This window comes from Hydra vulgaris, chromosome 08 (genome assembly GCF_038396675.1).
Source record: "Hydra vulgaris chromosome 08, alternate assembly HydraT2T_AEP".
Classification (NCBI taxonomy): Eukaryota; Metazoa; Cnidaria; class Hydrozoa; order Anthoathecata; family Hydridae; genus Hydra; species Hydra vulgaris.
In genome coordinates, this window is record NC_088927.1 from 45,256,810 (window position 1) to 45,282,748 (window position 25,939).

The 25,939-nt window shown below is 27.9% G+C and overlaps 2 protein-coding genes across 2 annotated transcripts; both read left to right on the forward strand.

The window, feature by feature from the left end:
* Window positions 1-1,894: 1,894 nt before the first annotated feature.
* Window positions 1,895-2,578, forward strand: LOC136083337 (uncharacterized). Its single transcript, XM_065802733.1, has one exon. The coding sequence runs from the start codon at window positions 1,895-1,897 to the stop codon at window positions 2,576-2,578; it is 684 nt and encodes a 227-aa protein (XP_065658805.1).
* A 102-nt stretch (window positions 2,579-2,680) lies between these two features.
* On the forward strand, window positions 2,681-11,258 carry LOC136083338 (uncharacterized). Its single transcript, XM_065802734.1, has 4 exons — window positions 2,681-2,908; window positions 2,970-3,341; window positions 3,415-3,931; window positions 10,936-11,258. The coding sequence occupies exons 1-4, from the start codon at window positions 2,681-2,683 to the stop codon at window positions 11,256-11,258; spliced, it is 1,440 nt and encodes a 479-aa protein (XP_065658806.1).
* The last annotated feature ends 14,681 nt before the right edge of the window (window positions 11,259-25,939 follow it).

The window sequence follows — 25,939 nt, forward strand, 5'->3', positions numbered from 1 at the left end:
AAACACACAATATATTTGAAATATAGATCTGGAGCAAGATTTGTCAACCTTACCAGTCAAGTGGTGTTACTGCTTTAGGTCTAAGTGTAGTCTAGCCTTCAATATAACTATTCTAAAAATACATAACATCTTTAATAATTTTTTGTGTAATGTTGTTACCTTTAGCTTATCTTAATGTTAGCGTCTGTTGTTAAAAATGATTATTAGATAGTTTCATTACTAGAACTCGCTGCTTTTGTTTCTTAATATAAATATATTAATATAATTTCTTCAAGCAGAAACATAAATTAGTGACTTTTATGTGAAATAGCACAGTGAATATTATTTTTTTTATTAGTGCGCATAGTTATACCTATTGTTCGATATTAGTAACAATTCTGTATTCTGTAAAATATAATATTTCTTAGTTTTTAAGTAGTTTCCAGACTTTTCTTAACGAAGTGTTTTCTGAAAGAAGTCATGACCTATAAGAAAACACTTGGTTATGAAAATGTTTAAGTTGACAGTAGATAATGTTTAGTAGCTTAAATTGATAGGTAATATAAAATCTTTTTAAAAATTTATTAAGTAATTAGTTTATTGTAATCTTTTTTTAAATTGTACTTTTAAATGTGTTATAGATGTTAATATTGAAAATATAAGTTACTGTAATACTTATAGTTATTATATGTTTGTTTTTCCATATTTAATATACCATTAATCATTTTCATACATTTTTATTTAAGTTTAATTGTTTATAATTTATTAATATTTAGATTATTTGAAAACTCATGTTTACAGAGTTGTTATTAATCATGATCGAGTTGTTGTACCAAGGAAAATGTAGAGGTTTATTTATAAAATGTACTATATATGTTATAAAGAAAATTTTGGATTTCATATGTTTTCACTAATAAATAGTTCAATATATATATCTATATATATCTATATCTATATATATATATATATATATATATATATATATATATATATATATATATATATATATATATATATATATATATATATATATATATATATATATATATATATATATATATCCTTGGAGTTGCAGCAGCTTCATATTTTATGTGTTGGGGAGGAGGTTTACAAACCCGCGTTAATAACCTGTTTTGTACATAGCGCATTTATAAGTTTTATTATGCATTTTGTTCAATGTTTTCTCCCAACACATGAACTATGACGCTGTCCGCGACTCCAAGAATATATGTATATATATATATGTATGTATATATGTATATATATATATATATATATATATATATATATATATATATATATATATATATATATATATATATATATATATATATATATATATATATATATATATATATATGTATATATATATATATATATATATATGTATATATATATATATATATATATATATATATATATATATATATATATATATATATATATATATATATATATATATATGTATATATATATATATATGTGTCTATGTATTTTATTAGAAACACTTAACTGTTTCTAATAAAAAAGGATATTTGTTCATTTTCTAAATTTTTTTCATTAGAAACAAAATAAATTTTAACTTTTTTTGATAAGTCTTTGCTAATATGGTTGCAGGTTTTTCTTAACTTCAACTAAATAAACTTAAGAAAAAGTAATACAGGTGTATTACATTTGATGATGGCAAATTAATTTTATTTTGCATTTGTTTGGTTTCTTTATTTTATAATTTTTCGAATATATTTTTTTAGTTATTTATTAAGTTTTTTTATTTTATGGCTAACTTTAGAGTAGTAAAACAAAGAAATAATTAGTGTTGCTTTGATAAATATCTTTAATGATAATAATGACATTGAAATCGATAATAGGCTAGATGAAGTTATGTATTTACAAGACGATGTAAGTGCTATAAGGCATGTTGAAAATAATTGTTGACAAACGTGCTGCCCAACGCGATACACACCTTACGGCATTGTTTAAATTAAATTCTGAAAATGAAGGAGCGCATCGCTATTCATATGTACACATTCCATACCACTTTGTATTTGATGATAAACATTGTAAATGGAAGGTTAGACAAAGAGGTGGAAATAAGGTGAGAGTAAGAATGTATAAAGTAAGTTCAACAAGAGAATTATTTTTTCTTAGATTGTTCCTTTTGCAGGCAAAAGGAGCAACATCTTGGGCGGATTTGCGTACTGTTAATGGAATAGTTCTTGAAACCTTCCGTGAAGCATGTGTTTTAAAAGGTTTGTTGCAAGATGACACTGAATGGCAGAATACTCTTTCTGAGGCAGCTTTAATGCGAATGCCTAAGCAAATTATACAGCTGTTTTCAGTTATTTTAATCTTTTATGAACCTGAAAACCCTTTGCATCGTTCGAATACATACAAAGCTTTTATGATGGAGGATTTCATTCCTCGCCAAGTTCCATTTATATTAGCTGAACAAGCTACTCTTCGTCAAATCGAAAAGATTATTAATCAAAGTGGTAAAACGCTATCTGATTATAATTTGCCTGTTGTTGATGAATTCATAGATTTTAATCTAGAAAATTTAAATGATAATGTTCAGCAATCAATTGACGAAGTCAATTGATTGCTGTCAAAAAATATCAATCAATTAAATAAAAGTAATGCTGTCCTTGCTGCATTGAACGATCAACCAAATGTATAAAATCAACATTCCAGATTGTTTTTTATGAATGGACCAGCTGGTAGTGGAATAACGTTTACGTATAATTATTTGATTGCTGAAACCATAAGTAGGAGTTTTAAATCTGCTACAGCAGCATGGACTGGCAAAGCAGCAACTCTTCTTACAAATGGATCTACATTGCATGGTTTATTCAAACTTTCTGTCGCAATATTGGATAACACCACATGTAATGTAACCCCTAACTCTATACATGGAAATTTTTTAAAACAAGTTAGTCTGTTTTTGCTTGATGAAACATCCATGATACCTAAACATGCCTTGATTTTGATAGATTGTTAAAAGACGTTTGCAACAACAACTTTCCGTTGGAGGAAAAGTCATTCTTTTTGGTGGTGACTTCAGGCAAATACTGCCTGTTGTAAAAAGAGTACAACCAGCTGAAATTGTAGAATCGTGTATAAAATTTTCCTTACAGTGGCAATGGGTGCAGAAATTTACATTAACTGAAAATATGAGAGTACATGATGGGGAAAGAGAATTTTCCCAATGGCTATTAAAACTTGGTAATGGAACAATGCCTGTCAAAGAGGAGGATCCTTTTAAAGGATGCATTGAAATACCAAATCAGTGCATTATTAGAGAAAATGAATCGGGTGTTGAAAAGATTTTTGGAGATGCTGATCAAAATGATTATTCTAAACGCGTGATTTTTAACACCAACTAATGTTGATTCATTATCAATCAATGAAATAGTGCTTGAATGTCTGCTGGTTGAGGTCAAAATTTATTTAAATGATGATCAAATTGATACTGATGACCTTAATGAAAGAAATAGCTTTCCTGTTGAGTTTTTGAACAGCTTAACTCCTTCAGGTATGCCACCTCATTGTTTAAAATTGAAAATTGTTTGTCTAATTATCCTACTTAAATTTTTGAATTTAAATCTCAAAGCTGGGCTATGCAATGGCACTCGAATGAAAGTTAGTGCTCTTCAAAATAATTATATTGATGCAGAGGTTTTGACAGGTGTTTCTGGTGGTAAACGGGTTTTTGTTTCTCGAATTCAGTTGGCTCCATCAGATTCTAATTTACCTTTTGTTCTGAAACGTCGTCAGTTTGCTGTCAGATTGGCTTATTCAATGACAAATAATAAAAGTCAAGGTCAAACATTTGATAGAGTTAGGGTATATCTCAAAAAACCGTGTTTCTCTCATGGTAAACTATATGTTGCATGTTCAAAAACTAGAGCATTTTATAGTTTGTTTTTCAAAATTGATAAACATTTCATTCAAGGTATGATAGATGGAAAGAGTCACACAAATAATGTTATATTTTCTAATGTTCTTAATTTATAGCCTTTTTTATTTTCATTTTTCATTCATTATAGATTGTCATTTTGAAAATTTACTGTTTGTAGGTTGTGAGCACATTTTGTATGTATAACTTTATTATTTTAATTTTTTTTTTTCATAGTTTTTGATAAATATATGTCATTTGATATTGATATAAAATGTATTTATATTTGTTATATAAAACCATATTTGTTTATAGTTGTATATATGTTAAAATTATGTTTTTTCCATGTTTTCAAAGTGGTGTGACTTGGCATTATGTTGAGCGAGATTGATAACCTTGCCAGCCAAGCGGTGTACTTATAGCAGAGGTATGACTTGGCAGTATTTAGTGCCAGGCGGTGTTACTGCTTTAGGGCTAGGTTGTGTTGTCTAGCCTTTTTTTAATTATTCTGGAAACACATAATATCTGTTAATATTTAGCGTAATGTGTATGAGAGAGTATCCAACCTTTAAATCTAGGGCGTTTTAATGTCCTAAATTTGAGGTAATTGAATAACTAATATTAAATATAAAAGTAAATATACTTTTATGAATTTATATGTTTAGTAAAAAGATATATATAGTTAACTTAAAATTGGTTTTCTAATTTTGTCTTTCATATTTTAATTTGGTTTGTTATTTTCGCTGGATTTTAGGATCAAGGGTGTGGTGTATTGTTGTGATGTTTTGTGATGATAGACTGCTTGGCTTACCTTCACGTTGGTGTCTATTGTTAAAAATGAATAATTGCCAGTTTCATTATTGGAACTTACTGCTTTTATTTATTTACTAAAAGCCAAGACAACATTTTAATTTTTTTTAGTATTGTTAATCCTTTTGTACATGGAAACAGATTTTATAGTTAAATTTTCGATAAATGTTTATATTAACTGCCATGTCAACCTAAGTTACTATAAATAGGTAAATCGATTTTGAGTTTTTATGTGGTTTTTGTTTTTAATTTTTATTTATTTTTGTGTAATTAATGTATCATAATTCCATTTTTTTTTTCGTTAAGATTTACGATTGACGCATTTATACGAGTTATAAAAAAAAAACCTGGTTTCCTTATATTGTAATTTTTTTGTCAGTTAAAATAATATAAATATATGCAATTAGTTCAAGTTTTTTTAAATTTCTCTCTTTTTATGCCTACTAAGTTGTTTTACGTAACTTAAGGGATGTTTTTAAAGAGGGGTCGCAACTAAAAACAAACTAAAAACCTTTAAATACATGGAGAATATTGAAGTTTTGCGCATTTGTCAAATACGAAGTTACTTAAATTTTATAACGGGTTGAACTAATTAATTAGCTTAGTTTGCATTTGCAACACTTTTGAGGAAAGAAAAAATTCTTATATATTTTAAATTCTTATATATATTAAAAAGAAAAAATTCTTAAAAATGTAAATCATTGTTTTACATTTTATTGTTTTGGTAAAAAGTCTTCATCAAAAACTTGATTACTCTTAATAAAAATAACTTTATTCTCCTGGCCACCATTAAGGCAAAAACGAGGAAGGGAAGTCCTTTATTAGTGTCAAAATATATGAGAAAATATACTTCAAATATGCTGTCAATATACTGTCCTTTATTAGTGTCAAAGTATCCTTCAAATTAATCTTATTAATTAAAGATCATGTTATAGAAAATATAACAAGAATTTAGCTTTACTTTTTCGTCAATTTAAAGCATGATGAAGTGTTATTATTATGTGTCAGTAACTAAAAACGTATTGTGTTGAACTTAGTAATGTCTAGGAAAATGGTTCTGTCATACACTGATATGACCTATGTCAGTTTTAATTTACTTAAATAACGTTAAATAATTGGTATATTAATTTATTTTAATTTTGCAGACGGCCTAATTTTTTAAGTTGAAGGCGTTTTTCTTACATGGTATTAGTTAAGGTTTCACAACATAAAATTGTGGAAAACAGCCACTATAAATTAAGTAATAGACCGACCGTAACCCGTATTACGGATTGCTTTCTGCTAGTATATATATATATATATATATATATATATATATATATATATATATATATATATATATATATATATATATATATATATATATATATATATATATTATATATATATATATATATATATATATATATTTATATATATATATATATATATATATATATATATATATACATTGCCCACACAAGAAAAGTTAGCGATACTGTCGCACTGGGGCGCCCAGGTAGAGAGAGCCCGGTGTACGGGGGCCGGGTGGGAGTAACAGTATAAACTGTTAAGTCGAGTAAAATATTATTGTTTTGAATTAAAAATAAATGTGAAAAAAAGGAAAACCGTTGAACCAAAAACAGTGCCTAAAATTAAAATCTAGAAAACAATCAGTCATTTTAACAACCCAGATAACCTTCTTTTTTTTTACTTATTTAATATATATTGCCGTTTTTTACGCTCAATTCTTTGAGCAATTTTTGAAGTTAAACTCATCTTTGTTATAAAATATAAGGTATTAGTTGTTAACGTTCACAAGTAATAAACATTTATATTTGCAATTAAGAGCGGTATGGCTTTTTACTGTTATGCAGTCCGTTGTGTAAACTAAGTTCTGCAGTTTTCTCATATAATAGGTTTTTATTTATTATATAAACAGGTTTTTATTTCTTAATGGATTGGTTAGCATAATTTGGTCTATAATCTTTCAGGTTAATCATTTTACATTAATCGAACTTTGTCATCAAATCAATAAACTAAAAAAGGACAATAATTTATTCTGAAATTATTTGAGTTCAGACATATATATCATTTAAAAATATTCACTGCCGGTTTAACCAACAGACACAATTGGCACGTGTCGGCAGGTCACCGAATTCAAGGGTCGGAGCATCTGAGTGAGTTTTCGAAAAATATATAAATTGAAAAAAAGTATATTATTGGTTAAAATTTTAAATATTATATCATTACTCGGTTATATTATTAAATATTATATTATTAATTTTCCTTTATCCTCAACTTCCTTTTATGTTCTAGTGATTTTTAATCCTTGCAATAAGAGCCCATACGACATGCAATATCATCGCAATAACATTGCAAACTGGACGTTTTTTTTAACGACTTATGAGAGCTTTCGAGTTCGAACATAATGGTGAAAAAAGTAACGAATTTAATAAATCAAGGAATTACAAAAACAACAAACAATTATAAAAAACAAATATTTGAAAGAGAAGATAACAAAAATAAAAACGTTACGAAATTAAAAAAGACAGTAAAATTAAAATTAAAAATAATTTAAATATATGATGAAAAAGAATTATAATAACGTTGTAAAAATATAACTGAAAAAGTTTTTCAAGAAAGGAATGCATCTTAAAGATTCAGAATGAAATTCAATATCAAAATGGAATGCGTTTTGACAAGTCTTGAGTTAATTTATTTTTTTAAAGTTTGTGAATAATATATTATATAACTAGTTGTATTTGTTAGCTAAGCGTATTGCATCATAATATATATTTGTGAAGTATTCGTCGACGTCATTTTATTTTCAGTAAAAATGTTTTAATGTTATTTATTTACGACTTTTGTTTTTCAGTTTGATGTTTAAGCTGTTTGTGTTTTCTGTAACTTTTTAATTTAATTTAATTAAAGAAGTTGTGTCTCAAGCCAACACGAACATGCCTACGATTAATGGCGCCCAAGAGCATACATGAGGCATCACGATAAAGTTAACAGTGTGGAAACTACAATGTTTTCTGGGCGATCTAAAATGCTTGTCGAAGTTAATGAGATCATAGCCAAACAAATGAGTGATCTAGATAAATGAAAGAAAGCTTATTCTGGTTTGAGTTCTCTGTTTGGTTTTCATGTGAATTTCTGCAGCATGGATATCACGGAGATTACCAACAGTGCACAAAAACTTGTTAATCAACATCCAATTGATCAAAACTCTCACTTCAAAAAATCAATTTAAAGATGGAACGAATGGCTTCATTTTGAAGCGTTTATTTTGACTGAGATAAATGATAAAAACGGCAAACAAAAACCATCAGCTCTGGATATTTTAAAACTAATTAGATATAAGAATCTTTAAGCAACCTTCTTTAAAATTTACATAGTCCTTCAAATCCTTTTGACCACTGTTATAACAAATTGTTTAAGAGAAAGTTCATTTTCAACAATAAAAAGTGTTTGTCGTGTTCATATCTTTGTATTGCTTAAATAGAAATCCGGATATTGGATTCCATCCATCTAGAAGATGTCATACCTGCATTTGCAAGTTTAAAGTGCAGACAAAAAGTGTTTTAAAATCTATAGTAATTAAAGCGTATTGTTTATAATAAATAACACAAGATGTTGTCTAAATACAGAAGAAAATACATAATAAAGTCATTGCACATCAACTACAAAGATTTTTTTATTTATTTAAAGCCGCTGTTAAAGGCCTAAAGTGCCTGGAAGCCAAGAAGTAAACAACCCGGCCCTTGAAATATTATGATTCTGATGTTCCAAAGCTAGACTTTTGTTCGTTAAAAGATACATTTGTTGTTCAGGATTTAAATGATGTCTCGAAGGAAAAACTATTTTCTTAGATTGTTAAGTTATTCAAACATCATGCCAAACTAAAACCACAAACATAAATCTGGAGCTTAAATGAGATAATTTGAAAATGCGATAAGATCAAAAGAATCTCTTGGTTGTCAATTAATAACCATATTTTTCCGATATGGATATTTCTAATGATAAAATTGAGGATCGCAGAGAGCATAACAGTAGCATTGATATCAGAGCTGAGGATCATTTTGAAACAGATTGAATAGGTAAAAAATTAGACAATGTATAGTAACGGACAGTGCCAACGTATATTAACATACTACAGCTTTGAGGAAGTTGGGCAGATATTCGAAAAAATTATTAAAAGGTCTAAAAGGAAAAAATTTTTATGTATCTTTGTTGTTTACAAAAATGAAAGATGAACAAACGCTAGATCAATTTCCAAGAGAATAGTTAGCATGGAGTTTGTTAAAAGAATTTACTTATTTTGCCTTGATTTCTCAGACAATGGCTCTTTAGCCTTTAAGTACATAAGACGTGTTTTTGTTCGAGCGTAAGTTTTCTGAGACTTTTATTTTTTTCATATTCTTTTTATTTCGTTTTCCGCTTATTTTTTATTTCTAGTTATTATTTCTTTCTCTGCTATTGCTTCATCTTATTAGCTAATTAATTATTTTTCTACTTTAAAAAATTATAGCATTATATTAATTATATTTGACGTGCCTGAAACACTGTTGTTGTTGTAATTGCATACCAATATTTATATACACCTATACTCATATTAGTATATGTATATATATAGTATAAAGTATATATAGTATATATAGTATATATAGTATATATAGTATATATAGTATATATAGTATATAGTATATATAGTATATATAGTATATAAGGTATATATAGTATATAGTATATATAGTATATATATAGTAAATATAGCATATATATAGTAAATAGTATTATATAAGTATATACATATACTTATTTTATTATATATACCTTTATTTATATATCATTATTATTATAAAAATAGTTATAACCAAGGTTTTATTTATGCTTCAGTTCGCTTATATTCTTACAGAGTTTTAAAAGTTTTTTTTATCTTCATTGGTTATAAAGAGTTTTACTAAATCTTTCTGTTTATCTTTTTTCTCTCGAACTTTAAAACTTACCTCCAACAACACGCACCTGATATTTTTCAATCTCTTTGTGCTATTCAAGTAACTTTTGAGAATAATATTTTTGGCTTTTATTTTTCTTTCGTGTTTTCTCTTTTATTTATTTTATTTTTTATATTTTTTTGACGATATCCGAAACTTATTTGTTAATTGATAATTATATTTACGGATAAATTATAAACATTATTTTATTTGTAATACATTTAATTATATCTACGAAAGAAATATATATAATTTCTATATATTCACATAAAAATTTGTATATATATGTATATATGCTTTATTATTATTATCTTTCCGCTGTCAATTATGTCCACGAAAATAAAACTGGTCAAAGCCAATATAACGCTCATCAGTAGCCTATATGAACTTGAAGGATTCTCAAGCACAGAACACGGTAAAACAGGGCACTATATAATGTTTGTAGAATTTCTAGCTGTAAAAGCACGTATTGCAAATCTAAAAACAAAGTCTTGACCTTAGAAGCAGAAAACAAAAACCTTATAAAAATCTCTAAGCAACTAAAAAAACCTCATCCGGTATCATTCTCATTGCTCCTCAACAGCAAATCTAATGAAAGTAAAAATGATCGGAATCTATTACTAAATAAAGTAGCAATTTAGTAGAAACAAAGACAGAAAAAAGAACCAAGTTTTATATTGTGGGACCAGACAAATATGACGAAAATAAACAGACAGCCAAGAATTTCTTTAGAGTTATTGGTATCGACACCTCAATTATTGTGAGAGTCAGAGGTTTTAATCTTAAAAAATCTAACACAGAACTCAGAAAAGTTAAGCTCTTACAGGTCACAGTGAAAGACTCTGAATCAACTTGTTTCTCCGCGCAGCGGCCATGTTCGTCAAGGTTCGTGTTTCGGAGTAAGAGAGTTAAGAGAGGGTTATAACCACAAGTAGCCTCCTCATCTGTAGTGGCCTTTAAGGCCTTGGGGAGGTGAATTATAAAAAAAAAAATAAGCATGCCTTGGTCTTATCGAAAGCCAGGCATCACAGTCTCATCTGAGTACAAAGATGTGTTTGCTAGAAAAGACCGAACAGAGGCAGAACAACACGAATTCAACACACTGAACTGCAAAAAGAAAGAGCAAAATAATGAATTCGCAAAAAAAAAGCTGCTCGATTCGCTATTTTGTTTCGTCATCCATTAACACCTTAAATGCGTTAAGCCAATAAACACACAAGTATCAAGCTGCTCACCACAGATCAGTTTTTCTCAACATCAAAAACATTGCAGAGACTATTGCTAATGACTCAATATCAAAAACCACAACCTATATTGTTGATGAAATTTCACCCCCCACCCTAGCAAAAACTAACCCAGAATCAGCCTCAACAATTACCTCAACCATTACCTCAACCCCGACCATAACCTACCAAGCCTCGACCATTACCATAAATAAAACGTTTTACTGTCATACTTCATTAGCACGAATTATTGAAAACTTGTTTAATAAAGGTTTTAGGAACATCAGTTTCTGGGCAAATAATCCATGCTCACTAAATCATACGAAACGAAACAAAAATGAAATGAAGCGAAAACGAAATCAAACGAAATAAAATGAAATGAAACGAAAACGAAAAACATACTCACTTAATCAAACAAAAATACAATCAATCACCAAGCATAACCACCTACATCTTATTTTTCTTGCTGAGACGTGCTTTACTGAGTCTTCAGATACTGCTATTGAAGGGTAAAACATTTTTTCACGAAACAAGGCCGAAAATATAGGAGGTGGCGTAGCTATCTACTTAAAAAACGATCTTAAATGCACGCTAACAAATATTGAACAACTTAAAAAACTTAAAATTTTTTGCTTATTTTTGACTATTATTGTAATACATTTTTAAAAAAGTAGAGCTTAAGCGTTTCTTATATAATTTAGTATTTTTTATATCTTTAAATTTTTTTATATTTTTTCAATCTTTTTTCAATCAGAGTATCTACTGTTGAAACAAATGTGTTAAGTATTTACATTTCAAAAATTGTCTCTTTTATTCGAAAGTAAAAAGTCTCCTTGTTTACAGCATTAAAATATTCAATAAATAGCTAAAAACCTCATATTTTATCTTTCCATAAACAGTAAAAATGTTAAAACTAAAGTTTTCACATTTGTTTTCGCTCATCGTAATTTATTTCCATAATCTCTTTATAGTCGTTTGAATAAATTACTAAAAAGAAACGTTTTATATAACTTCTGCCCCATTGTATTAGGTCAAGACTTGAAATTCGTAAATAATAACATCACCAAATATTTGTAAAAAAAATAAATGATGATTTTTTACAAAAATAAACCAATCAGAATACATACGACATAAAACGGCATTTTTTGAAAACGAAAGAGCCTAAACGTATTATTTTTCTTTGGATCTCTCCTTAACTACGCTGAGCTAGCGTGGCCGAGTGGTTTGCAGAGCTTCTGGACGAAAAAGCTTTTGTTTGAATCCTACCACTTGCGCTTTTTTATTTTTTTAAATTTCTTTCAAATACAAAATAAAACACTTTTTATGTTTTAAATTATAATATACACAACATAAGAAAAGATATTATACACTATAACAAAGAAAAGGATTTTTAAAAAAGCTAAAAATTCTAAAAACATCAAAACACCAGGAGAAATTTATTGCGTAAATTTGCGTCATGTCCCGCGGATGATCTTTAAAAAATTATGATCCAGAAGTTAATAAAGAAAAAATTGAATAAGACAGAAAGGTGCTGTGGAGTAGGGTGTGTCATAACTTTTTTTTTTTAGTTTCAACAAAAACCTGGTATATCGAAAACTTGTGTTAATGTTTCATCGGCCATCGACTTCTTATTTTTGTTGCAAAAAGACAGAATAAACTTCAGATTCTACACTGGTTCCATAGTCATTAAAAAATTATAAGCTTTTCGCAAAAAATCACCGCATGTTCTTTTATTTTCAAACAACAGCTTTCCTTTTGAACTTTCATCGACAGGCTCACACATCGAATTGATATGCAATTGGTATGACGCAAATGGTATGCAAATTTGCTATTTAATCATGACAGCGTCAATACATCATCAAGAACTAGAAAAAGGAGCGGTGCTAAGCTTTCTGAGTATATAGATTATGGAACAGATTTTCTTGTATCGGAGTTAACAACGCTAAGAGATCTTCTTTGATATAGTATAGAAAGAAATAATAAAAACGAAGAAGAAAAAAAACAAAAAAAACAATAGAACTTATCTAATAAAATACTTAATGATTGATGTTTACTCAAAGTTGATTGGTAAATGAATCCATGCAATTGCTTTATTTTTATATCCTGTAACACATATCGAACAACAGTAATATAAAATTACTGCGAGGTTGGTGGATGATTGCAATGCAGCCAACCTCTCAGTAGGCACAGCGACGTGACAAAAACGTGAGTTTTACGTTACTTAGGCACGTGATATTTAGGTGACTTTTTGGTCCCTATGAACTGTCTAAAAGACGTGCTTTTTACGTTAATTTTGGCACGTAATTTTTAAGCAATACTTGTGCTTTATAAAAACGAAGAGTTTGGATTCGTGTAAAGAAAAAAAATACATCGTCGAGGAAGTATTTAATACGTATTAAATTACATGGTTTTATTAGTCTGTATATTAGTTCTTGACATAAACATTTTGAATTTGTAATTAAATCTGCATTTTTGTTAAAATATCCTACTTATATCCAATAAGTAATGAATACAAAGCCATAAATCTGCAACTTACGAAGAGCACGCTTCGATCCACAAAGAGCACACTTTAAACTTAATCTAACGAATTAGTCGATATATTCTCCCATAAAAGCGCGCTTCAAACATAATCTAACGAATCAGTCGATATTTTCTCCTATAAGAGTACGCATCAAACTTTATTTAATGGATCAGATTTAGCTGAAAAGAAACGAATAAAATCATTAATAATAATATGATTGTTTAATAATTATCTTAAATCACAAACTTTTAAAACAAATCTTACTTGGTAAGTTGCCAACCATTTTGGCAACAAGATTTTCTAGTGTTTTCTTTTATCTAAATCATTAAATAATTTTAAGAAAACAATACTACATATAATGTAGAAAAGTAAAAAAAGTCATTTGCCTTCAAATTTTATACTCTTATTGCTAAAAAATAAATAAAGATTTAATAAAAAAAAGACATAACAAAAAAGTCGACAGATAAATAAAAAAAAGAAGTACAAAATAATAAATAAAAGTTTAAAAAAAAAAATGTTTATCTATATATATTTATATCTAATATCTGTCTATAGATAAATATATATCTATATATAAAGTTAATAACTGATGCGCGTGATTAGATAAAGACCTGTACTCACCTTATGTGATAACATCTGATTAAATAATTTGTTTTCTTTGTTTTCCATCTTCTTATATTTGCACTTGTTTCTGCATTAACTTGCTCATACATTAACTCACTAGATGCAAAGGTGACAGCCCACGAAGTTGCTTTGAATGAGTAATCTACAAAGTTTTGAACATTAAATGTAATTTTAAAATGCACACAGAAAAATTATAACAATTTTTAAAAATTTAATAGTTACCACATAACCACACAACATTATAGTGGGGATTTTATATCATGATTTTCCTACCCATGGTGAGATTTTCATCTTGAGGCTCCTTTTGCTGTTTAAACATTCACCACGGCTAAGGAGCCTCATCTATCTCTAATTATATATAATATATTAAGTATAAAACTAAAAGTATGTATAATAAAGTATTGTCAAATTAGGTCACCAATAAATACCGAGAGCTGAAAATTCAACTCAGAATCAAGTTCCATTCTCCAACAAAATATGAACTAAATTAAATTCTTGCTACAGGGTGCGATCACAAAAAAAGACGAAGAGAGGGAAAAGTAAATTTTCTCAAACTTTAAAAGTTAAAAGGTTATTGTGTCTTACTACAGAATGATATTCCTAAGCAATTACATAACAATACCATTGGATCTTCCTAGTCAATAATATTTTATACAGAACTTATCATTTGTCATGTAGTTTAACAAATTTAATATTAAATAAGTTATAATAACTTATTTATTATTAAATTAATTACATCGACAAATTTGACAGTCTAAAATATTATATAATAGGGTAGAAAAAAAAAGTATACCTTGTATTTGGGTTTGATCTTTTGCATGTTGCAATATGAGAATTATGTGCCATAACTTTACACAATTTTGAATTAAGCTTTGTAATATATTTATTAAACCTAAATTGATAAAACTTAGATATAAAATAATATAATATGCTTAGATAAAATATTGTATATGTGACATTTTATTTTTGTCAAAAATGCATAGCGATATTATAAGGTATCTTATACCCTAATACTTTTTTTATTATTTTAAAACTACAATGCAAAATAGTTATATTGTTATAAAAGTATAATAAAAAGTAATTACAATAATGAATATATAAACTACATATTTCATACAATCATTATATTTAAAAATTTTGAAAATTGTTTGCGGAAAATATCTTGAAAAAATTCAGAATATTTTCCCCCTAATTTTTCCCTTAATTTTGCATTCAGCCAAGTTGATGACAATTATATATACTTTAACTTACATGTATGGAAAACTTTTTGGATATTTGAAAAAAGATAAATTTCAGAAAAATTTCCGGTATTCCGGGAATATCCTAAAAAAAATAATCCCTGAAACTCAATTATAAAAAAATAGTAAATAAAATAACGAATATCTTTCCAAGTTTCTAAGCATAGGTTTTTATAGAGAATAAAAAAAGCTCCAAAATACACAATATTTTGGCAACGTAACTTTCATACTTCAATTAAGTAAAACTGTAACCTGGACGAGGTCACCTAAAATATACATAATTGAAACGTGAAGAAGGAAACCGGGTAAGAGCATGCATCAAACTTTATCTAATGAATAAGTCGATATTTTCTACAATAATAGCTAGCGACACCAAATTTAGCTTAAAAGAAACAAATAAAAACTTAAATAATAATATGATTTTTAAATAATTATCATAAATCTCATACTTTTAACACAAGTCTTACATGGTGAGTCACCAACCGTTTTTCACCAACACGATTTTCTGATGTTGCTATTTCTTTGATCTAAATCATAAAACAATTTTTAAAGAAAGCAATGCTATATTTGAGAGAAACTTGCTTTACATATTGGAAGGTTGTCAACATTGAAAGATACGTATAATGCAGTTTCAAATACAATAGCATCATAATCATCTTTTTGTGGGGAAAACATCGAACAAATCCGCGTTAATAACCTGTTTTATATTGTACATAATAACAATAGCAATAAAAGTCATATAATATATACAATAATAATTTCATAAATACAATTCAAATATATATATTAATCATATAATATTCAAATAATATAAAAAAATGAAATAAATAAGTATTAACCTTTTTTAACAAGTAAAGCACAAGATCAAGATGTCATATATTACAAAAAGATAAAGTATATAATAATAATATATACATATATCAATAATAAATAACATAACACATTTGTTTATTAATATTATCTTGGATAAATTCTTTAACCTTGTTGATAAAAACCAAATAATAGAAGAAAATCTATTTTTGGTTTTTATCTAACTGACTCTTGAGCAATAATGTATGCAGAAGTTCTACAGACATTATTATTGCCCAAGAATTAAGAATAAGTTCTGCTAGAACTTATAATTTGTCCATGTAGCTTACTTAATTTGATATTAAATTCGTTGTGAAATAGCTTATTTTGCACTAAATTAAGTAAGCAAAATGGACAAATTCGCCAGTCTAAAATATTATATCATAAAGTAGAAAAAAAGCATACCTTGTATTTGAGTTTAATCTTAATTGTGTGGCAAATAAGGACGCTTGGTACTAATTTATTTAATTTAATTTGATGTAATTTGAATATTAGATATTACAACTAAAAATATATTGGACTATTTAGTTTTGTTTTAAATGCATTGCGTTATAAGATATTTTATAGGCCAATTTTTTTTTTTAATTATAATTAAACTACAATAAAAATTAATTATATCATCATAAAAGTAAAATAATTATAACTAATATAATGAATCCAAAAACTATACTATAAAAAAATAAATAATATTATAAAAAATATCATTTTTTATTTCTTATCACAGGTTATATCTTATCACAATATATATTTCTTATCAATATATTTCTTATCAATATATTTCTTATCACAAGTTATATCTTATCACAAAAACAGTTTCGTTGGACGCGATATTTTGGCACGTAACTTTCACGTAACTTTCACTTAAAATAGTAACCTGGACGAAGTCACCTAAAATACACGTGATTGAAACGTGAATAAAACGTCGCGTGCCTACTGGGCTGGTTGCTGGGGGAAAAGAAAGTTTAAAAGATAACGATAGATTTATGACTAAACTTGACAAATTGTTTGATGTACTGAATGGTAGTTGTCAAATTATTACTTGTAAAGAAAATTGCACGTGAGGAAAGAAAAAAAGGTTCCTAAGAAAAAGTTTAGACAAAATAGGGACTACCGGTACACATCAAATCGGATTAGCGGAAGAAAAATAAAGCTGCATAAAATTGGAGAAAGATCATTAAAGTAAGATTTTTTTAAATAGTTATGTTTTTAATTAATTATTAGTTAATAAATCAAAGTTATTCAAACTCCATTGTAATATTAATTTTAGTTATATTACAAATATCTTCCTACTTCGACGTAAAACTAACAAAATATAATTGTTGACCACACGGGACCACAAATGTCACATTTTTCTCATTTTAAGAAAAATGAAATTTAGTGTTTAGTAACATTAGATATCTGTTTGGAAGTAATTTATTTAATTAAAAGTATATTTTTATGAGATTTTAGTCCTTACACAATATGTAAATGCAAATTTTGTGCTAAATACAAGAATTATTTTATTTGGTGTTCTTTTGAAAACGAGACACTCATTTTGGACATCTATGATTTTTCCGTTGTAAATTCATAAACTCATAAACCAAATTAGGTTATAACCTTTTAGAGCACTTAGTTTTTTAAAGGTAGATGGTAACACATTGTAATATACAACCACAACGTACTGAGTGTGTGATGGGATAATATAGCCATCCCCCTTTCCCCCCCTCCCCCTCCTCCTTCTATTTCTTTTCACATAAAAAATTTAAATAAAAAATTATATGAAAGTTTTTTTAATAAATAGCATTGCAACCTTATCTTTTCCCCATCCTCATCACTTTACCATAAATGATTCCATGATGTCTATGTTTCGTCACTTTATATCAAGTAAAGCATAAACCACATTCATAAACCACACTCATAAACCACACTCATAAACCACATTCATAAACCACACAAAAACCAATTGTGAACAACACGATAATAAAAATGTGCTTTTCTTATTTTAAAGAACAATAAAATAAATTTTTTAAAAATAAGACAAAATAATATCAAATAATGTCTTATTTTTTCCACTTAGAAAATGCTTAGCTTCAATAAGTCTTTAATTTTGTAATGCTGTCAAGTTTTTCAGTTTTATGAACTAGATAATTAAATCAAACTTAAACTTTTTTTTTTTTTTTTTTTGCCTAGCACTTAAATTGCAAATCAATTTTTTATCCTTTATATTTGAGATAATTGATAATTTAAAATCATGCTGCATAAATCATGCATCATCAGACCATCAGTGTCCAAAAGTTTCATTATAGCAATAAAAATATAATTTTTGAGTTGAAGGTATATTAGTGTTTAGAAAATAAAACAGCTGTTGCCTGGCATAGTATACATACTGGTTTCAATCGTTTAAGCTTTTTTTTTTTTTTTTTTGTGGGAGGGGGGGGGAATCAAGGCAAATGCATCCAAAACAATCTTTTATTGTTATATATTGTTAGCAGTATCAAAATTAGAAATTATTGAGTCTATTGTTTACTTTGTTAGCATACAAAAGGTATATCTTATAACTTAAAACCAAAGTTGAAATAATTCAAGTTCTTTTTTTAATTATTTTCTGTGAACGTATTGTTGTTTACTTCATCCGACGTATTTTTCTTTAGGATAAAAGTTAATCATGCTTTTATTATCATTGGTTTAGTTAAAAATAACTTGGACAACTGTGTTTTTTACCGGGTAAACATTGGACAACAGTTGTTGCTTCAAAGTTATCCTTTTTTTAAATGACCATAGAACCTAAAAACATAGTTTTTTTGTTATTAATTTTTAAATTAAAATAGCTAAGTACTAAAATATCATAAAAATATATAAAACTTAAAATTTTCAAAAAGTGGACATCTGTGGTTTTACCCGTGTAGTCTTCAATTACATTCAAAAAAATTTGACATACAAAAGTTTGTATTTTACCTATTTTAAGTCATAACAGATGAAAAATATATTATTAAAACTTCTTGGACTTAAAATATTTTACAAAACCTTTTTTAATGAAAGTTCCATTATTTTATCTCCAGTTAAAAAAAAGTGTCTGAAAAACATATAAATAGAAGTCAGAAGAAAAGCTTGAATTTGAATTTAGCGAAACAGAGGATTTATTACGAAACTATTTAGTAACGAATGTTGCATAACAAACAGCGATATAGAACTCAGTCCAATGTGTGACAAGATGAAGTTGAGGAAAGTTTAAGAGGACAAAGGAACTACGAAAGTATTTCTAACATAGCTTTTCCAAAAATACGGTATGGTACTGGCTTATGGGAAACAGCTGTAGTTGCAACAGTAGCTTGTATGGATGCAAAACAATTAAAGAAGACAAATCCAAGTCAGTTATAGGTCACAACAAATTCAAGCGAGCTCAAGAAAAAATTATGCAGCCTCTTTTAATATAGTGACATCCAGTGCAGGACTAGCATTATTGATTGTATCTGTTTTTTGACGGCAGAAATGATAATACTTCTACTACAATCACAGAAGAACATTATACAGTATGCTAAGAGCCCGGTGGTAGGTATCTTTTACATTTCACACCTTTAAAAGTTTAAAAACATACAAAACACGCTGAAGTTATCGCTCAGAAAATATATGAATTTTTAAAATGTTTGCGCATTCCATACAAATGAACTTTTTCTGCGTCATCTGATGACTACTGTTAATGGAGAGGCTCCAAGCATCAACAAATGGAGAGGCAGTATTGGAAAATTATTAAATCATGTAAAATATCCTATCCTATAAAAAAACTGATGTCGGAAATCCTCTTACTCTAAAGGATGAGTTAATCAAAAATTTATGCTCCGATCAGTTATGTGGGTATAAACTAGTCTCTGCCACCACACAGTAGGCCAGTAGGTGGACAAAATGGGAATAATTTTAGTTGTCTAACCTTATAAAATCTTATATAATTTTAGTATCTATATATATTTGGTAATTTATTTTTATTAAATCCCTCAGTTACCAGGACTTTGAGCATTTGAATATTGAAATTTAAAAAAATTTAGAAAAATATACAAATTAGTAATTTTGGTGACATCAACGTTGTGTTATATTTTAATTACATCTACGTTTTTAAAACTAAAAATTAGTACATGTTATTTTGGAGTATTTAGAGATAAGAAAAACAATTGAGTGAAATAAAATTTCTGATAGCATGTTATCTAAGTTTTACTTTGAAAATCAGACTAAAAAAAAAAAATCTTTAAGAAATATATTTTTTGCCGCACTTTAAATAATAATTACCACAATTTGCCGTGTGCTGTCTTATATTTATTTGAACTATATGATGCTTCAATCGAAATTCCATTGATTGCTCGTCCCCTTTAATCCCTGTTCAGATTTTATTAATGTTTTAACTTGGTTGCTATGGTAGTTAATTTTGCATAAGTTGTCTTTACATTATTTTATTTGCTCTAAGTACACAATATTGGCCATACGTATTAAAATAAGATTCACAATTCTTATGAGTTTAATTTTTTTCCTTGCTATGAATACCTTACTTTGCATAGCATAGCAACAACATATTTTCGGTAGTTGCTTGTAATTCAATTATTAACACTAACAGTAATATAATTATTTTTAATTTTAATTACTAACATTTGTAGTAACTTAATTACTAACAAGAATTAGCACCCTACGCGGCATTCATAATATAATATTAAACTTTTAAATACCAAATATTTTTTTGAAGTATTATTTAGATATGGTTTTAATAAACTTTGACATTCATAATTTTCTCCAAAAGAACAATCTTAGTATTTCAAAACTATATTACTGAAGAAATTTATTCAGCCAAAATTTGCTGAATTTAATAGCGTTGACTTTAGGCATGCTGTTCAACAATTTGTTAACTTGTATAAAAAAAGAGTGGAAATCTGCAAACTATATTGTCAAATATTTTGAAAATAAGTTGTGAACTGACTTAATGAACACTTAGTTGTCAGTAAAAAGACAATAAACCAACTGCAAGTAGACGTGGTCACAAACCAATTACATTTGATGATAGTTATGCTAAAACTAAAAAATGGTGTGCATCTGGTATACTTGAATCTCATTCATCCAATGTATTATTTTTTGCTGCTAGTAAAAAACTAAGTGATAAATCTACTGTTATTGCTGCCGAGGACATTTTATATATTTCAAATACAGAAAAAGTAAGTAATTATTTAGCAGACAAAGAACTGGCTTTAATAATGGATGCCAGACTGACAAAAGCTTCATATAAATTGATTAAAAGCGGAGCCTTGGAGATAGAATATACATCTACCCCGCTTACAATGAGGTCAGGGATGCAAAGTTGAAATGTTATTCTGAAATATAACAATTTGGCTTCAGCTCATTTAAAAGATTTAATGATTTATACTTTGCAAAGAATCTGTGCACTTCAGGAACCTGTGCTGAGGCACTCAATATTGAACGACAAAGTAATAAAAGCAATGACTCTCACGTGCCATTGCTTTTTGATGATGCTACAGGCCAAAGCATTTATAAAAATTACAAATCCTTTTATTCATGTTTTACATTATCTTGGTAACACTCTCTTCAGGATATGAAATAGACTGATTATTGTTTTGACACTGTCAGGCTATATGTGTCCCTTTATCCATGGTATTACATGCCTCAATCAGTACAATAAAGCATTGATACATTAGCATCACATAAATAAAAGCCGCACATTATCCATCGAACTTATGTCAGAGGGAGCTCAAGAGGCTAGAAATAAACACTTCAAAGCTTATCGCGAAAATTTTAGTCGAAAAACAGACAGAAGAGCAACAATTACTGATCAAATCAATAGACTACTAGTTTCCAGTGATCATGTTATTTCATCACTGCGTTAATCAATATCGCACCTAACAAATCATAAAACATTTCCTTAAGATGTTTTACAATTATTTAAACAATCTTTAAACGATATTATTTTTCATAATTTTCGGTAAAAATTTAATGTTGACAATGTTTTCTTCCACAATTTTTTGTTTTTATTATTGCTAAACCATTATTTACCCAAATACTAAACTGTTAGTGAATACAGGTGGGTCGAAAATCCGACAAAATTAATACAAAAATCAATTTACACCTTTGAAGCTAAGGAAAGTATCTGGTAACTAAGCAATATAAGTATCCATAGCAACTAAATAATAAAAATTTATTACTTTTATAAGAAATGTGATACCATATGGGAACTGATGCCAACTTTAGTAAATATAGCACTCATAAAATATCTGCAAATACCAAAAATTGGTTGTTGCTAAGCAAAATAAAGGTATCCATAGCAACGAAACAAAAAAATATTACCTTCATAAAAAGCGCAGACTTGATATTAGTACTCATGCTAAGTTTAGTGAATATAGCCCTATTATTAAATTAGTTAGGAATTTTGTCCAGTAAAAGTGAATTCTGGCCCATTGTGCACTTGTGGAAATAGTGGAAATATACCAGCAGCAGACTTGGCTTTACTTGAAATTTGGCCAGTTAATCATTCTGGATGGTTGCTAACTACCAACAGAGTTTGCAGAGTTTGGTTCTCAAAGCATGAGAATTTAAAAAACCTTAAATTTATAATTGAGTTTGTTGTGGGAGTTTACATGGCTAAAAAATTAATTAAATGTTTACAATTTAAGTCGCACACAGTTTTACTGATGAACCGAAAATATTCTTTACCAGCTTAACCTTCTGAAACATCAATCAAGTGAAGTAGTTGCAATTGTTATGCCAATAGTTCGACGTTCAGCGTGGTACACTTTCTCTGAGTTCGTTTGACAGAACATGCTCTGCTCAGAGAATGTTGAGGAAAGTCAGAACGGTATAGAGTTAATTGACGAAAAACTTCTAACTGGTGATAAAAATGTGAGAGCTAGAATAACTTCATAAAAAAAACCTGATGCAAAAACTCTAATACAACTAATCAACTGGACTATCTCCTATGAGATAGTTAATGTCTACTAATCGGTCAAAGAAAGATTTGATCTTAATGACAAAAATAAAAAAAAGGGCCAATTTTACTTTGTTTAAACAATTATATAATAATTATAATAAAATAATAACAAAAAGAGTTTTTATTTTATTGAATAACAATAACTAAATACTGGATAAATGAATATAGAAACTACTATAAAAGTTTTAATAATAATAGATAGAAAAAAATGATTGAAAAAAAAGTTAAAGCCGTCAAAAATATACAACCACAAGCAAAAATTTGCTATTCTCAAAAAAAAACTTTCCACAAATTTAAATGAATCTTAAATCCTAAATTATGACTTAGGATTCATTTAGTTTCTCAGAAAAATTAAGATTATTATAATTCCCAGTAGCTTAAGCAGCTAATTGTGCAAGTTTTTAATTTTTACTACTATACCAGGATACATACCATATGTAACGGCTGAGGAGAATATAGATACACACAAGTTAATTTAGTTTTGCTTGAAATCCATATTATATTTTAGCATTCGAATGTAATTTGTATTTTTAAATATTATTAAAAAAATAAATTATTCAAAAAAAATGTTAAACGGCAAAGAAAGAGCAGTTATTTAAAATAATGTCAAGAGTTATTTTGTAAAAAATGTAAAAACTTCCAAATCTGAAGCTGCTAACCATTTTATTGAAGAAGGAATCTGTCGCAAAACAGTATATAATTATATCATTTGACAAATCAAAGGTCAGTGTCCTGTAAGGACACTGTCCTTTGATTAGCCTTAAAAGACACTTAAGAAAAAAAAGCAAGTTGATCAACAATCGAAAAGGTGTAAGCCAAAGAAAACTCGCACGTAAATTCAACGTCGATCAAAAGACAATTAGTATACAATTGGCCAAAATAAACATTAAGTGCCGTAAACGTGAAAAAACACTCAAATACAATGATGGACACCAAAAAAAAAGCCCAAAACTCGTAAACCATCTCTAAAAAGAACAGAGTGTTTTAATTTTAGACGACGAAAAATACTTTTATTTTGGCGGCGATAAAATTCCTGGAAACGCCGGATATTACATGGACAACAAAGACAAATGTCTAGATAATGTTCGTTTTGCGTTAAAAGAAAAACTTGAGTTTTTTTGTTTTTAATTTTTTTATTTTAAACCTTTGCGCGGAGAGGAAGAAAAAGAAGCGATTTATGATAAAAATAAAGGACATTTAAGAATTAAAATAAAGCGTTTGGTAAATAATAGTTTTAAACAAAAATGTTACACTCAGCACTCTTACTATACAGCAAAACGGACGAGCACAAAATTAAAATTATTATAAATGCCATAAAAACATTTATATAAATTATATAATATATAAAGAAATTATATATTCTAAACAATTATTGGCAGTGATTAACTAATAAGCATAAATTACAATATTATAGTTGGTAAAATATAGAGAAAACGATATTTAACAAAACATGCATATCATACTTCAAGCCGTTGTTTTATTGCTAAATAATAGTTTTAAACAAAAATGTTATACTCACAGCACTCTTACGATACAGCAATATGGACGAGCACAAAATTAAAATTATTATTCCTGGGGAATCTTCCCGTCTACCCCCTTCCTCTCGGCATTACTGCCGCGAGGAAGGGGTAGACGGGAAGATTCCCTGGGGCCCGTGTGTGTACAAATAATTTTTTTCATGAAGTCTTATTCATCACTTATTAAATCTTATTTATCGTCATTATTCGTAAACTTTAATTTGCATTATTTATTTATAAATTCTGTATAAAGAACTACGTTTTAATTTCTGAAATACAGATTATGATTTCTCGCCATAAATCTGAATACGAAAAACGATAAGAGCGACAAAAAAGAAATGAAGAAAGTTCTAGAGTTATGAGAACACTAGAAAATTTGTGGTTTAAAATTTCTTCAAAAACACAGAACGGTGACTCTTGCGATTATGGAAACAATTCGGACCCATTAAACAATTTTTGCTACAGAAAATGGTCGGCAGGCTAGTAGAGGGTACAAAAAATTTTATTACAGAATACCTGACCATGAAAAATCTAGCATAAAAATTTGACCATGAAAAATCTTTTTACTCACTCCTAGAGGGGGAGTAAAAAGAGAGCTTATTTACTCCTTCTCTCGGAGAGTTTTTCGACACCCAACTAGAAATCAATTTGTAACCCCCTTAGAAAAAATTTCCCTTCCATGGTTTAGTACAATTAAGCAGCCTTTTCATGGACGGAATAAAAACGATCAGCAAAATTTTTTATTGATTGGATTTGTTAGTTAAGGGTTTTCCGTTTTAGGGTTTTCCACTTCTTATTTTGAATATTATAAAACCACAATAAAAAAAAGCTAAATTGCAATTTCAAACTATATGTGTTATGTCAGACGCTCTTTTGGCTCAGTGTTAATTTACCCATTACGTATGTTTAGTCTGTTTTTACATTTTTGACGTCATTTACGTATACACAATTGTGTATGTATTGCATATTGTATGCATACATATGCAATACGTATGTACCCAGACATACATAATTATGTATGCATAACTGTAAATGTATGTATATGTATGTTTTGTGTATGCATAGTTATGTATGTATGATAATATAGAGTGGAACAATGACACCGGTTTCAAAAATTTAGGTGTTACCTTTTATACCAGACTGAGCGATTCAAACATTTTCCACTGGCAAGTAGCTCTTAAAAGAATAGAGTAAAAGCTCATGTTTCTGGGACTGCCTACTTGGTCACTTTGGAAAAAGACTATTTTGATAAATACGCTTACAATATCAAAATTGTAGTTTCTAGCAACGTGTTGCCCACTCCCAATTGGGTAATAGAGCGTTTGCATAGAGCCATTTTCAAATTTTGTGGC

Coding starts and splice junctions, on each gene's coding strand:
- LOC136083337 (XM_065802733.1), top strand. CDS start 1,895: ATGTTGAAAATAATTGTTGACAAACGTGCTGCCCAACGCGATACACAC.
- LOC136083338 (XM_065802734.1), top strand. CDS start 2,681: ATGAATGGACCAGCTGGTAGTGGAATAACGTTTACGTATAATTATTTG. Junction 2,909..2,969: donor ATGGAAATTTTTTAAAACAA/GTTAGTCTGTTT, acceptor TGATTTTGATAG/ATTGTTAAAAGACGTTTGCA. Junction 3,342..3,414: donor AAAATGATTATTCTAAACGC/GTGATTTTTAAC, acceptor CTGCTGGTTGAG/GTCAAAATTTATTTAAATGA.